Source organism: Rattus norvegicus, chromosome 18, assembly GCF_036323735.1.
Source record: "Rattus norvegicus strain BN/NHsdMcwi chromosome 18, GRCr8, whole genome shotgun sequence".
Taxonomy (NCBI): Eukaryota; Metazoa; Chordata; class Mammalia; order Rodentia; family Muridae; genus Rattus; species Rattus norvegicus.
Genome location: NC_086036.1, coordinates 1,301,733 through 1,315,697, shown reverse-complemented (window position 1 = coordinate 1,315,697; position 13,965 = coordinate 1,301,733). Strand labels below are relative to the sequence as shown.

Genomic DNA, 13,965 nt, shown 5'->3' with positions numbered 1-13,965 from the left:
TATTTTGACTTATAGCTCTAGACTCACAGTGTCTTTAATTGTGGGAAAGGTATGGCAGCAAAGAGGAATGGCTGCAGGAACAGAACAGGAAGCAGACATGGCAAACAGGAAGTGTTAGCACTCTTAAAGCCACCCCAAATGATGTACTTACTCCAGCAAGTTCATAGCTTCCCCAAACAGCACCATGAACTGGGGGCTGTGTCCAAACACATGAGCCTGTGGGAGACGTTTCTCAGACTACCGCAGGCATTCGTGTCAGAGGTTTAGACATTCATTTCTCTTACTTCTGTACATAGGAATGGATTGCTTAGTCATTGGATAACTGTCCAGATTTGAGAAACTCATGACATTAATTCCAGAGAGGCTGCAGGATTTTACACTTTACCAGTTGTAATCTCTCCGCCTGTCACAGTCTGACTGGGACTGCAGCCATCCTGCAGGTGTGGCATGCCGACTGATGAATGCTCTTGTTTATGTTCCCAGTGTCTAATGATGATGAGCATCTTTGTGTAGGTTGATGTCAGTGTGCAGGTGAGGGCTGGCACTAGTTAGGTCAAGGCTATGATTGGACAGTAAAAAAATAAGGCGGGGACAAAGCTTTTGTAAGGCGGGAGAAGGAGAAGGAGAAGGAAGGAGAATCAAGATGGAGATGGAGAAAGATGACCCAGATCCAGACTGTCTTGCGTTGCCAAGGTAGTTGGGATGGATTTCTGTAAGCAAATTTATCTTATCTAGGTGGACAGTTTATATCCTTATCAATTGGTTGTAAGTTTATTGTGTGGATGTATTGTAGTTTGAGAATTTAACATATAAATCTGACTGTTGGGTTACGAGTTGTTGGGAGTTTATACCATAACTACTAGGGGGCGGATGTTGGGAATGTAAACATCAGTGGCAGAAAGTTATGAGAGGGTAGCTGCTGAGACCAGGGCTGGAAATGTGAACAGACTCCACAGTAAGAGAGCTGCGAGGTAGGTGGTCTCTGTACGAAACTGGTGTGGCAGCAGCCTGGGTCAGAGATACTTGGGGGCAGCGTGGAGCTGCTGAGATAAATTAGTGCTAGTTCCAATGTCCCACTGGACTGGAACTAGTGAGGGAACTAGTACGCGTGGGAATGGTTCCACCATTTTTTAAAATTCTTTAAAAAATTTTTACCGCAACGTCTTTTCAGTTGCCTATTGGACATTTGTATATGTGTAGAAAATATCTTTTAAAATCCTTGGTCTGTTTTTTAATTATTTGCCCTTTTAACAAAATTTAGTTATGATTTTCAAAATATATTCTAAATTGACTTATTGGCTAATTTGCAAGTACTTCTGTATTCTGAGTTGTTTAACTTTGTGAATTGTATGTTTACCCCACATTAAAAATTATTTTAATGTACGAGCTGGGGAGATGGCCCAGTGGGTGACTATGGTTGGTCTGAGTGTGGTCCCTATGTAAATTGCATCTGTAATCCAGCACTTCTGTGGCTGAGTGGGAGGCACAAAGACAGGCACGTCATTAAGGTGGAAGCTTATAAGCTGGCTAGCTGGAGTATGCTATAACACTTTCCTCAACGAAGTAGAGAATGAGCTCCTGAAAGTCCTTTAATCCTCACGTGTGCACTGCAGCACACGCGCGCACATGGAGTAAACTTAAAATACACTTTAATGTTTAATTTTAATTTCTTATTTTATCTCATACTTTTGGTATCAGGTTAGAAATTAACTCTGTAATATAACATCACAAACTATGCTTTTTTTTTTTTTTTTTTTTTTTGAGACAGGGTCTCTGGCTTTCCTGGGTCACTAGATAGACCTGGCTGGTGCTGCATTTGTAGAAATTCACCTGCCTCTACTTGTGCTGGGATTAAAGATGTGGTCTACCATACTTGGCCACATTTCCTTTTTTAGGGAAGAGGAATATTTCTTGAGGCGTGTGGACCATTAGTTAATTTTTGTGTATGGTAGGAAGTATATGTCTTACTCCATCTTTTTTGCACATATATAATGTAGTTCTTCCAGCAGTGTTTGTCAAAGACTGTTCTAATTCATTCAGTTGTGTTAGGAGCTTTGTTAACAATCATTTATATCTGGACTTTTTTTTTTAAAGATTTATTTATTTTATGTATGTGAGCGCACTGTAGCTGTTTTCAGACAAACCAGAAGAGGGCATTGGATCCCATTACAGATGGTTCTGAGCCACCATGTGGTTGCTGGGATTTGAACTCAGGACCTCTGGAAGAGCAGTCGATGCTGCTCTTAACCACTGAGCCATCTCTCCAGCTTCTATATCTGGACTTTTAATTTTGTTCACTTTACCTGTATATTTAACTATGCTAGTTGAATGGTAGTTTTAAAGAATGGAAACTTTGTTTTTATATACCATCATACAAGTAAATAAAAGTCATATGCCTTGAGAACCTATGAATGTGTCTATAAATCTCCTCTCAATGAATGTAAGTTAAAAAACAGGGCTTAGATAGATGGCCCAATAATTAAGAGCACATAACTGCTCCTATAGAGATCTGTATTTACTTCCAAGCGTCCACATGGCAACTATCTCTCTAACTAGTCCAGGGGATCTGACACCCTCTTCTGCTTCCTGTAGGCACCAGACACATGCATTGATGTACATACATATATGCGGACAAAACACTTAATGCACACCAAATAAAATTAATGAATCCTTAAAAAGTGCCCTAGGGGATCAGTGATATGTCTCAGTTGGTATGCTTGCTGCATACCCTAAGTTCAGTACCAGGTCACGTGGTGGGCCAGGATTCGCAGGAGAGAACTGACTCCTGATAGTTGTTCTCTCAGTTGTGGCATGCATGCACTGCATGTGCACACAATAGTAGTGATGATGATGATGATGATGATGATGATGATGATGATGATGATGATGATGATAAAAAAATAAAGTTGTAGTTTATAAAGTGGCAATTGGGAGCCTTTATTGAAAGATCCCCCCCCCCCCTTATTGAAAGATCTTAAGGAGAATACATACATTCAAATTACTCAGTTCTTGATACCTACAGTTTTATTTTATTCTTTAGTAATTTTTTCCTTCTTTAAAAAGATTTATTTATGTATGAGTGCTCTATCTGTGTGTACACCTGCACACCAGAAGAGGGCATCAGATTCCATTATAGGTGGTTGCTGAGGATTAAATTTAGGACTTCTGGAAGAGTAGACAATGTTGTTAACTGTTCGGCCAGCTCTCCAGCTCTCTTTAGTACTTTTTTATTGTTATTCTTGCTTAATAACATGGCCTGATATAAATTATAGCATGCCTTTTGTAATTTTTTAAAATATGGGTTTACTTTACCCATTTTTCTTGGTGCAAATATCCTAGGTCAAAATTATGTTTTTTCAGTAATTATTTCTCTAAGGTTTCTTATGACTTTCTGGTCTGAGAGTAGTTGGTATTCTTTTTTCCTAGTAGTTTTTAGATTTTCCTTTATTTTTAATTTTCTAAAACAATTTTCTGTTTCTTTTTTTTTTTTTTGAATGTGGGGTGATCAATTAGGCACTTTTAGTTTAACTAAATTAGAACTTTTCAGATATAATTTTGAACTAGTGTTTTGTGTATATTGAGTGCGTTGCCTGCATATACATCTGCACCACAGGTGTTTCTGATTTCCTTGGAGGCCAGAAAAAGGCCTCGTATGTCCCTGGGAGTCCAGGGACAGGAACTGGAGTTAGAGATGGTTTTGAGCTGCCATGTGGGTACTGTGAATTGAACCTGGATCCTCTGCAAGAGGACCTCTAAAGTGCTGAGCCAGCTCTCCAGCCCAAAATGTTTGGATCAACTTTTCAAACTTTCTGTGCTTTTATCTGCAGTTTATGAAAAATTATGTGTTATGGTTTGGGACAGACTTCATTGTACCACAATCTCTCACATTTCCAAACAGTGCTTGGCTCTGATTTGTACATTTGTCCTACAGTGATTTCTTTGAGATTCTGAAGTTTCTTAAAGATGTTCTCTGTCCCCTGCCTCCATATGGTCCTGTTAGTTTAAAAAAAGAAAAAGAGAAAGGTTTCATCATTGTAGTTCTGAAAGTTAGGAATGATGACTGGAAAGCAAAGCTCTTGAGCTGGAGCCAATTTAACATCTTTTTTGTGCCCTTTTTCGTCCTATTAATGTAAGCAAATTGCTTTTATGTTTTTAAATTGAGATATACTTTATGTCTATAGGGATACATGTCAGTCATGTTTGATTTGATAGTTTATTTTTTTTCCTTGCTGGATTTGATTGGTTCTGAGAGCTGTGAATGCTCTGTAATCTGTTTTCCTGTCAAACTGGAACATTTCATATTCTAGAAGTTAATGCTTTTTCTACAGTTAATAATCCTCATTCCCCCCACATACCTCCAGCAACTTAAGCTTTCATGTTACTTTGCAGTTCTGGAGTACAAATGGATCATGCAGGCTTTCTTTTGGATTAGCTTTTCACTCAACCTAACATTGAGATAGATTCATGAAGGTTGATCATACTTTAGTTCTGGTTGGTCTCTTATGTTAGTTACTCTAGTGGATAGGTTAGGAAAACTGTGTTTTACCATAGTGACTTTGTCATGAATGGAGATTGAGATTGTTTATAGAAAGGTTATGGGTGAGCAGTGACCATGGTTAAGTTTTTTTTTCCTTTGTTTACTTCATGTTCTGTGTTGTAAATTAACTGAGCATCATAAAGTTGAAAGTGAAAGTAGAAACTCTATACTAGGACTTTGAGCTGACAATGACTTACTTAATTTGTTAGACAAGTTAATGCTGAAAGTAGGTATATGGCTTTTGCTCTAAGCAGTATTATATAGGAAGTTAGTGTAGAGTTTAATGTGTATATTTATAATTTATTTTTATTTTTTATGTACATTGGTGTTTTCCCTGTAGGAACAGGAGTTACAGACAATTGTGAGCTGCTGTGTTGGTGCTGGGAATTGAACTTGGGTACTCTGGAAGAGCAGCCAGTTTTCTTAAATCTATCTCTCACAGCTCCTGGCTTTTAAACTTAAATAGCCAGTCAAGGTTCATTTTAAGACCAGAAGGGAAAAAATACTTTGAGAAATTTGAATTCAAGGGTATCTAATAAATTCTTTTAACTAATTTCTTCTCATTTTAATTTCAGGATGAATTCAATCATGTTATATTTAATTTTCCTAGGTATGCAGGTGCCTTGAGAGCTTCAGGGGAAATGGCTTCAGCACAGTATATTACTGCAGGTCAGTATATGTACTGAGGGGCTGTAATATTTAGTAAAGTTTACTTTATACATGTGTGCATGTAGGGTCAGAGGGACAACTTACTGAGTTGGTTCTCTCCTTAGATTGTATGGGTCCTAGGGGGAATTGAGCTCCCATTTTTTAGACTTGGCAACAAGCATCTTTACCTCTTAAACCATCTTTTCAGGTAAAGCCATAGTACTTTTTTATTTGAAAAAAAAAATGAAGAAGAAGGAGGAAGAGGAAGAAGAGGAGGAGAGGGGAGGTGGGAGGTGGTGGTAGTGGTGTTATTGGGTGTGGTACCACAAGTCTTTAATCCCAGTGTTTAGGAGTCAAAGGCAGGTAGATCTCTGTGAGTTTAAGGATAGCCAGGCTACATAGAGACCCTGCCTCAAAACAGATTGACAAACAAATAGCAACAAATTTCTCTTTTTGTATGTCACTTCATTCATATTTGAGTATCTTTACCTTTGCACTAAGAAGCTTGGACTATATCCAGATTATAAACCAGTGATAGATTTTTTTTTTTCTTGAAAAATAAACTAATGAAGTGCAGGCATGGTAGTCCCATGTCTAGAATCCCAATACTTAGGAGACTGAGGCAGGATGATGACAAGGCCAGGGCTAACCTGGAATATCAAATAAATCATCCATTTGAAATGTGTCCATCAGTATTTATAGTGTTGTACAATTTTAGAACATTTTTACTACAAAAACAACCACGTATTAAATGTGTTACTTTTTTTCTTAACCAATGTTTGTTTTCTTTTTAAGCTCTTAGAGATTTGTTTGATTCCATGGATAAAACTTCTTCTAGTATCCCACCTATTATTCTGCTGCAGTTTCTGCACATGGCTTTTCCACAGTTTGCAGAGAAGGGCGAACAAGGGCAGTATCTTCAGCAGGTAAAGAGTGACATGTCTTTCTCATCTTGTAATAATTTACATTATCTTTGTGTGTTTATGTGTAAATGTGGGTGCATACATGTCACGGTATGCATCTGATGGTCAGATGATAACTTCTGGTGTTGGTCCTTGATTTCCAACTTAAGATGGCCACTCTTGTTTTTCTACTGTGTACTCCAGGTTAGCTGGCATACAGGCTGCTGAGGAGTCTCTCTAATGGTAGCACTGGAATTTCAATGCTCAAGCTACAGGTCTGACTTTGACATGGGTTCTGGGCATTCAAACTCAGGTCCTATGCTTGGACAGCAAGGATTTTCCTCACTTAGTTGTCTCTCTAATCCAGGGTTTTTGTACTCAGTATAGTAATTGGAGTGTATTTGGACACACAGGTATCAGTCTACTCTTGTTCATATCAGTATCTCTTGTCTAGTGTGTGTCTATAATCTTAGCTGGTCATCTTGATGTTGTTTTAATCCTGTTTTAATAGTTTTTAACATTTTGTCACACAGGCCTAAGTGTCGTTTTAAACATTGAAATAAGAGGAGGGGTACAGCTAAATGATTAGGCACTTCCTTAGCAGAAATGAAACTCTGGGTTTGATTTCTACCCTCCCAGAATAGATAAATTAAAAATAAGTGGGATTTGGGGTTGGAGAAACAGATGACACTCTTCCCGAGTCCCACTTTTGTAAAGGTTTATGAGCATTTGTTGTTGCTCTTCCATAAGACCCAAGTTCTGTTCCTAGCACCCATATTGGGGTAGCTCACAACTACTCTTTAACTACAGTTCCAGGAAAACATGCTGCTGTGTTCTCTGTAGGCACTCACACATGAGTCATACACTTACACATGCACACATACACATGAAGCAAAAAGTGAATATTAGAAATTGGTTATTTGGTACCAATAAGATAACCACTATGAGTGATTTTCTGCCCCAGTCTAAATCCTTTTGATGCCTCTGATTTTATCACATATATATGACTTGCTCATTTTTCTCCAGCCTATGGCTCCTCCCTCTTGTTTAAATGTATGAAAACCCTTTCTTTGTACTGATTTGTTCTTGTTCTTGATTGTCGTTTATGTAACGGTGTCTCTTTTAGGTCTCACCACTCTGTGGCCCCTTCCCCAGTCTTCAGCTTTCACCCTTTCTCTAGCTCCAGCCCTACATGTAAATCTCTCTTCCTGTGTGTATGTGTTCACTTCTTGGACCTTTTGTATTCACTCACATTTTGAAATATCTGCAGTAGTGTAGTGCAATTAGGAGCACGAAATTTGTGGACGAATCTTCTGAAATTCTTTTTGAAAAATCTTATACTAGTTTGACTAAAGCTGTTATTTTTTTGTGAATGACTGAGCAATAATTAAGGTATGAAGGCATGGCCCAGTGGTTGAGAGTGCTTGCTGCTCTTCAGAGGACCCAGGTTTGGTTCTCAGCACCCAAATCAGGTGGCTCTCAGCTCCAGTTCCAGTGATATAACACCCTCTTTAAGGTCTTTGTGGCATCCATACACACAGGAACGTGCACACAGATAAATGTTTAAAAATTAAAAAAAAATTGGAATTACATTTCTATTCATTTTGTGTGGAATGTGTGTATGTGTGTGGGCTTGGAATATGTGTGGCACTGTGCACATATGGAGGTTAAAGGACAGCGTTCTGGGGTCAGGGATCAGTTTTCCCTTTATACCATGTGGATCTCAAGGATCAAACTCAGGTTATCAAATTTGGCAGCAGGAGTTACCTGTTGAGATAGAGTCTTGGTATGTAACTCAGGCTGGCCTCCAACTTAGATGTGTGTAACTCAGGCTGGCCTCCAACTGATGGCCATCTTCTTACCTCATGCCTTCTGAGTACCAAGAACAAGATGTGTATTGCTGTGTCCAGTTAATAGTGTTTGCTTTGAGACAGGGTTTTCCTGTGTAACCCCAACTTGCCTGGGATTATGTGTAGATCAGACAGCCTTGGATTTGTGGCAGTCCTACCTCTGCCTACCAAGGGTAGGATTCTAAGTGTGCATCATCATACCCAGATCTGCTTGAGTATTTTAAAGAAATTAGCACAAGGCCCTGGGTTTGGTTCCCAGCTCTGAAAAAAGAAAAGAAAAGAAAAAAAAATCTGCTTGAGTATTTTAAAGAAGAAATTATCTTCCTTCCCTAAGGAAACAATAGCTTGAAAAAATTTTATAGATTAAACCCTGTCTCATTTTACATCACAGGATGCTAACGAGTGCTGGATACAAATGATGAGAGTCCTGCAACAGAAACTAGAAGCCATAGAGGATGATTCTGCTAGAGAGGTAAGTGAAGTGTATTTGTGATTAGAGATTTTCCTAATGCCACTTTGTGCCAATTTAGGCTTATCCCCAGCTAGCTTACAAATAAGACTCAGACTGGTTATTTTATTTGGTTTTGACAATTACTGGGGGTCACCCTAATCTACTAACTATTCTTACTGCTGGCCTGGCCATGTCCCCAGCAGTTTACCCCAAATACTTGCTGTTTCACCTAGACATGTGCTCCCATCATGGCGGCTTCCTCCTCTCTTGTTCTTTCTCCTTTTCTACTTGGTCTTTCCTCACTCCTGTCTCTTTTCTACCTCCAACCAGGTAACTCAAAAGCACCTACCTTTAATCCCTCCAGTATGAGAATTCACTGTTAGACCTAGACTTCTGAGTATAGAATTGAGTATTAAAATACATAGCAACAGACCAAACCTCAACAATCCTTCTCCTTTTTTTGTCTAAATAAATAGGCTCTTTCTCTTATAATAATAAACAACATAGCCTAGGAACAATTATGAAATTATGTAAGAGATATATTAAAAAATCCAGTCTGTTCATACTTGGCAACTCACGAGAAAGTATTCTATTATCTATCTTATCATGGTGAGTTTAAGGTTCTGTATCTAAATTTTTATCCTAACTTGTATTACCATCCTAAAACTAACTTCTTAGACCTAGAATAGCTTTTTTTTTTTTTTTTTTCTTTTCTTTTTTTCGGAGCTGGGGACCGAACCCAGGGCTTGCGCTTGCTAGGCAAGCGCTCTACCACCGAGCTAAATCCCCAACCCCAGACCTAGAATATCTTAAATCCTAAATAACGTAAGCTTGTAGTGAGACTATGGCTTTTAGAGACCTGAGAAGGAAATAAATATTACCTGAGTATATATGAAGCACAAGTATGCAGCTTCCAAAAATCATAGAAATGACAGAGACAGCTGACTACCTGAACAGTCCCCAATATTCTCTACGAGACTGGAGCATTTATTTTCGGACTTCTGACCCAGAATATCTGACAGACCTTTTGCGAAGCAGGAAATATGAAGGACTAGCTTACCCTGTATGGGCAGAGCTGCACTTTGTCCATTCTGGACAGCAGCATTCTGTCTACAGATAAAGTTAGGGCATTTTCTTGCACAGTCGCTAGCTTGCCACAATTGAAACAACTCCATATGGAGGCCTTTTGATTCTCATCATCTTCTTCCAGGTCTAATGGGGTGCTGCCAGGAGCTGATGTGTCTCAATTCAAAAAAGCCTTAAATGAATAAAAACATTTGACATGCTATATTTGTGAGTCTCTGAGGGTGTGAAGACCATCTTTCTCTTCATAACATATCTGAACAAGCAGATATTGCCTGTCTCCAGCTACCTATTATCTGGACCACCCAGGCATATATTTCTGTGATAATCCAGACTAGTATCTGACAAGACCATGAATTTAATTGAATGACTGTTAGTTTGCATCACTTAATTATCCTAAACAGTTTATAATAGCAGCTACCAAAAGGAATGGGATTAAACCTTGTAATTTTAAATGAGGTTCATAGGCACAATTCCTATCTAACAGTTGAAACATACATATATTATATCATAACAAAGTTAATCTTAAATTTTGTATCAATATACAAAATGTATACCAATGAAAACCTTAAACCTGTATCACTTAACAACATTCTGTACTAATGTAACAAAATATAACTTTTTCAAAATATAAAGATTTCTATCAATGTAAGATTATGTCTATGAAATGTTTTTTGGTTTAAGAGTAGATCCAATAATTACGCCTATTTGTCTAGTTTCTTACAATATTTATATATCCCCTCTTTTTTCATTCTCCTTTCCGTTACCTTGGAAAGAAAGAAAGGTAGAAATCCCTGAGCCTAAGCTCCCTATTTTGTTTCCTCCCTATTTAAAACCATAATTATTTGTAATCATCCCTAAAAATGACCATCTGTAACTCATAAAATGACCAAAACACTCTATCCCAAGTTAAGGGCCTGAGACAGTGTTCTTATAATTGTTTGCTGCTGAATTGTGGAGGAAGAATTCCTTTTTTAGAGGCCCAAGAAAAGTAGAAAAATGGTTAGTTTTAAGAAAGCTAGTATAGGGGCTGGGGATTTAGCTCAGTGGTAGAGCGCTTACCTAGGAAGCGCAAGGCCCTGGGTTCGGTCCCCAGCTCCGAAAAAAAAAGAACCAAAAAAAAAAAAAAAAGAAAAAAAAAAAGAAAGCTAGTATAGCTTTTGTTGTCTAATCTCTGTATGTTGAGAAAGTGCAGGCTTAAATGAAGTCCCTGTTGGAACAGTCTGAAAGTCTGGTCCTAGGCTGTTTTGAAAGTATCCAGTCTTCAGAGGAAACAGCTTTGATTCAGTTGTTTGGATCACGCAGGGAGCTGAAACAGCAGGTTTAGTATCTCAGCATCCCTGAGGGTGAATCCTGTCAGGGATGCTCTCTGTTTCACCTTATAGTGACAAACGTTGTAAGCAATACCGAGTTCCACAAAGACATTGTATGGAATATGCAGGGTACACGGATCAGTTAAAGATGATTTTCTTCTCAGTCTAGGTTTGAGCAGGTGAAAGACAACTTTTCTATAAAAGTTATTTTGGATTATATGAGATTGTAATATCAATTTTTATCTATACCATTTAAAAGAATGGTATGAAAAGTCTTGTGAATTTTGAAGTCAATAAGAAATAAGATTTATTGGCTATACAAAAACGTTTTTATTTGGTCTCAGCCAGACTCAGCTGCTCTCAAGTAGCAGGATCAGTGCATGCATTACCTGTCTTGTTGATCTTGCTAATATCCTATTTGTCTATAGCCAAGATCTTCAGGGGTCTTCTCCAGTCAAGCCTTATTTTCAGTAATTTGGATAGAAGATAGAGCTTTTCTTTTCCTCTTGGAACAAATTAAAATCTTCTTCCCAACACAACATAATTTCCTTTCTCTCATTTTGGAATTAGGACTTCTATAGGCTGATCTAATTTAGCAGTTCTTTCTAAAATCCAGTGTCTCTTAGCATTTGTGCTATTTTTTTCATTAGCTTTTAAAATATTTAGTCACCAAAGCACATTTTAAACCATCTTTGGGGAAAGATACCCCTTCTGTTCTATGAGCATTTTTTTCAGAGTCCTGTTAGGTCTTTTTATGATGGCTTGACCTGTAGGACTGTATGCTATGTTTAGAATAGGCTTCATGCCATAATGTCCATACAATTGTACTCTTATGTCTGAGCATCAGTTTCAGTCTGTAAAGGCATCTCTAAGATAGCCATCATTTCTAATAAATGTACAGTCTCAGAATCATCCTTCTCAGAACTCAAGGTAGAAGTCCATTGGAACTCTGAACATGTATTAGTTGTAGTATGTATCAATGTGTTCTCCAAACACTACAAAATGAAACACACTACATAGCAACAGACCAAACCTCAACAACTTTGTGTTTTATTTTAATTTTCTTTCTGTCTTTTCATCTGAAAGGGTTTAAATCAATCCATCTTAATAGGTAAGATATCAGGCTCCGCAGTTAAGAAAACTGGATTACTAGTCCAGAGGTTATGATCAATTTCCAGACATCACATGGTGTCGCACAACTGTCTATAATGAGATTGATGCCCTTTTCTGTCATGTAAGCATACATTTATATAGAGTATTCATATAAGTAAACAAACCTTAAAAAAAATAAGTATCTTCTGCAATACTTTAGATGATCAGCCTAAAATTCTATGCCTAAAAACTTGAGGACTTGCATTTTATTCTATTTCTAAACATAACCTATTACTGTTTGTCTACATGTTTAATCTTTTGGTAATGTTTTTGAATCAGCATGAAATATAAAAAAGTTCTCATTTAAAAATCTTATGTATTAGCAAACTGAATTGTGTTGAAATCTACAAAAAGTAAAATTCGAATTTTCTTTTTAATTTTGCAGACCGAGTCTTCATCTGCATCAGCAGTCACACCTTCTAAAAAGAAAAGCTTAATTGATCAGTTTTTTGGTGTTGAGTTTGAAACTACGTATCCTTTTTGAGCCAAGATATGTATAGATTTTCATAATTTTTAAAAAGCAGTTGTCACTAAAAAGCATAGTTGGCTAATTGGCACTGGAGGCCTCAGGTTTCTATGTCTAAAAACTTAAAATAGTGAGAATTAGAAATTAATAAAATAGTACTTTAGAGATTTTTGAGCTTTAGATAAATGTATATATCTTAAGGATATTCATTATTCTTTTTTCTTAAGAACATGTTTTTCTGTGTGTCTCATTAATTTATCTCAGAGAAGTTTCAGTTATGAGAAATTGGTCTATTAATAATGTACATGAACTCAAGGAACTTGTTTTCTTGGTTAAGGGTAGAAATTTGGAGATTATCTCTGTCATCTTTGGATTATGGAGATACATAAGAATTATAATGACAATGTCTATTTTGTAAGAGTTCTTGTTTCTCTTAAACGCATACTCAGTTTTTGGTAAAGTTGATAGGCAAATGAACATTCTTAAGCATGTTGCAGAGAATATTTATTGGGAGACTAATATTTAGAATAAATTAACAAATGACTATTACGAATTCTATGACAGCTTATTTTTTTCAAGATTAATTAAAAAATTGAATATCTGTCGCCGTTCCTTAATTTGCAAAGCATGAAATGTACAGAATCTGAAGAAGAAGAGGTCACCAAAGGAAAGGAAAATCAACTTCAACTTAGTTGTTTCATTAACCAGGAAGTGAAGTATCTTTTCACAGGGCTTAAATTGGTAAGGAAATCATGGTTAAATCTTATTTGTAGATTTCTTATTTGTGGATATGCCTCTTGGCTAAAATTCATTTGTAAAGTCAAATTTTTAACTTTATTTTTGTTGGTAATTTTGGTGTTTACAATTTATCACTAGCATACAGCATTCCTAAGTATGAGGATACTGTAGTGTGCCTTACGAAGAAGAAAATGCATTTGGTTTGAGGGTGAGTTAGGGTGCTGTGATGTACGTTCAACACTGTAGGTAAGGAAAGATACCTTCACATGGAAACACCCCATTGGTTATCTGCTGATTTGGTTATCTGTTATCTGTTATCTGATATCTTCTCATGGAAACACCCCATAGGTTATCTGCTGATTGGTTATCTGTTATCTGATATCTTTACATGGAAACACCTCATAGGTTATCTGCTGATTGGTTGATGCGCTATGATGTAGGTTCAACACTGTAGGTAAGGAAAGATATCTTCTCATGGAAACACCCCATAGGTTATCTGCTGATTGGTTGATGGAAAGGTGGCCCAAAGTCTGCAAGAATCTGCCCAGGCTTCTCCTGGAGTTGGCTTGGTGTTTACTATTTCATTGCTCATGGCGTCATTAATAAAGCACAGCTGTTCTGTATACCAGGAGTTACCTGTGTATTTGAGAGTCACACTTCAGTTGGGCTTTTATCTCATGAAACATTAACAATAGTTTCACACATTCCTGAATTCCATTTAGAGGACATACAAAATAAAATGAATGTTATTGAGTTACAAAATGAACGATTTGGCAAGGATCCTGTAGGTAGTTTTCTTAATTTTGTATAATTATAGCAAAGGTG

The 13,965-nt window shown here is 37.2% G+C and overlaps 1 protein-coding gene across 4 annotated transcripts in view; it reads left to right on the top strand.

The window, feature by feature from the left end:
- The window catches only part of Usp14 (ubiquitin specific peptidase 14), a 38,123-nt gene that overhangs the window by 15,170 nt on the left and 8,988 nt on the right, over window positions 1-13,965 (top strand). For all 4 annotated transcript variants that reach the window (XM_006254396.4, XM_006254398.5, XM_063277272.1 and 1 more), the window contains 5 exons: window positions 5,148-5,206; window positions 5,981-6,111; window positions 8,329-8,409; window positions 12,322-12,407; window positions 13,029-13,143. In XM_006254396.4, coding sequence (XP_006254458.1) covers window positions 5,148-5,206; window positions 5,981-6,111; window positions 8,329-8,409; window positions 12,322-12,407; window positions 13,029-13,143 — 472 coding nt within the window. The remainder of the gene's footprint in view (window positions 1-5,147; window positions 5,207-5,980; window positions 6,112-8,328; window positions 8,410-12,321; window positions 12,408-13,028; window positions 13,144-13,965) is intronic.